Source organism: Apaloderma vittatum, unplaced genomic scaffold (genome assembly GCF_000703405.1).
Source record: "Apaloderma vittatum isolate BGI_N311 unplaced genomic scaffold, ASM70340v1 scaffold21012, whole genome shotgun sequence".
Taxonomy (NCBI): Eukaryota; Metazoa; Chordata; class Aves; order Trogoniformes; family Trogonidae; genus Apaloderma; species Apaloderma vittatum.
The window spans coordinates 38,305-39,139 of NW_009705529.1; the positions used below are offsets into that span (position 1 = coordinate 38,305).

The window sequence follows — 835 nt, forward strand, 5'->3', positions numbered from 1 at the left end:
TCGTCGAGGGCAGAGCCACGTGTCCTCCCAGGCACCCACGGGGTGACGGGCGCAGCAAAGGGCTGCCTGATGGTGCGCGCAGCCCGGCTTCGCCTTGAGATGATGCTAGCCCTTGTGAAAACAGATAGCACTCAAGGAATAACTAATTGGGTAATTAGCCTAATATTCAGAGCCTGGCAATGACTCGCTGAAGGCCCTGATGAGCCTCCTGAGAGACTGGTTACCTTCCCACCGCCATCCTTGTCCCCGTGCCCTCAGCAGCTCACCTTACCTTCTCAATGAGGGTCACGAACTGGTTGTTGAGCAGCTTGATGTCCTCTTTCTCCTGCTCCCTCACAGCCTGGAAGTCCGAGTCGATATCGAGGTGCACGGGGGTCAGGAGCCTCTCGTCGATGGAGAAGGAGGGGTAAGAAGAGCAGCGGTATCCGCCGTCTCCGTGGAGGCTGAGGGAGCCGTAGCCGCTGGGTGCCAGCCCCGTGGGGGGCCCAGGTGATCCGGGGACGTGCTGCCTGCTCGTCCTCTGCTCATCTTCCCTGACACCTCCCAAGAGGAGAGGGAGCCACTGGTGAAGGCTGCGCAGGGGTTAGTCATGCTCAGCCCGTGGCTCTGCTGCTCAAGGGGAGGGGAAGGGAGGGAAAAGGGGAGCAAAAAAAACCAAAAAGAGACGAAGCTTTCTTGCTGCTGCTGCTGCTGCCTCAAAGGGAAGGAGAGTAGTGGCACGCTGAGGAGTTTGGTCGGCTTAATTCCTGTCTCCTCAGCTCGTGGGTTGGCTAATGAATTACAAGCACCTGTTCTCCTATGTTCATTAAACGGAGGAGGGTGTAACCGTTGATGT

At 57.8% G+C, this 835-nt stretch overlaps 1 protein-coding gene across 1 annotated transcript in view; it reads right to left on the reverse strand.

The window, feature by feature from the left end:
* The window catches only part of KRT80 (keratin 80), a 15,403-nt gene extending 14,812 nt beyond the window's left edge, over window positions 1–591 (reverse strand). The window contains 2 exon segments of the mRNA XM_009865466.1: window positions 272–439; window positions 442–591. Coding sequence (XP_009863768.1) covers window positions 272–439; window positions 442–591 — 318 coding nt within the window.
* Window positions 592–835: the final 244 nt, after the last annotated feature.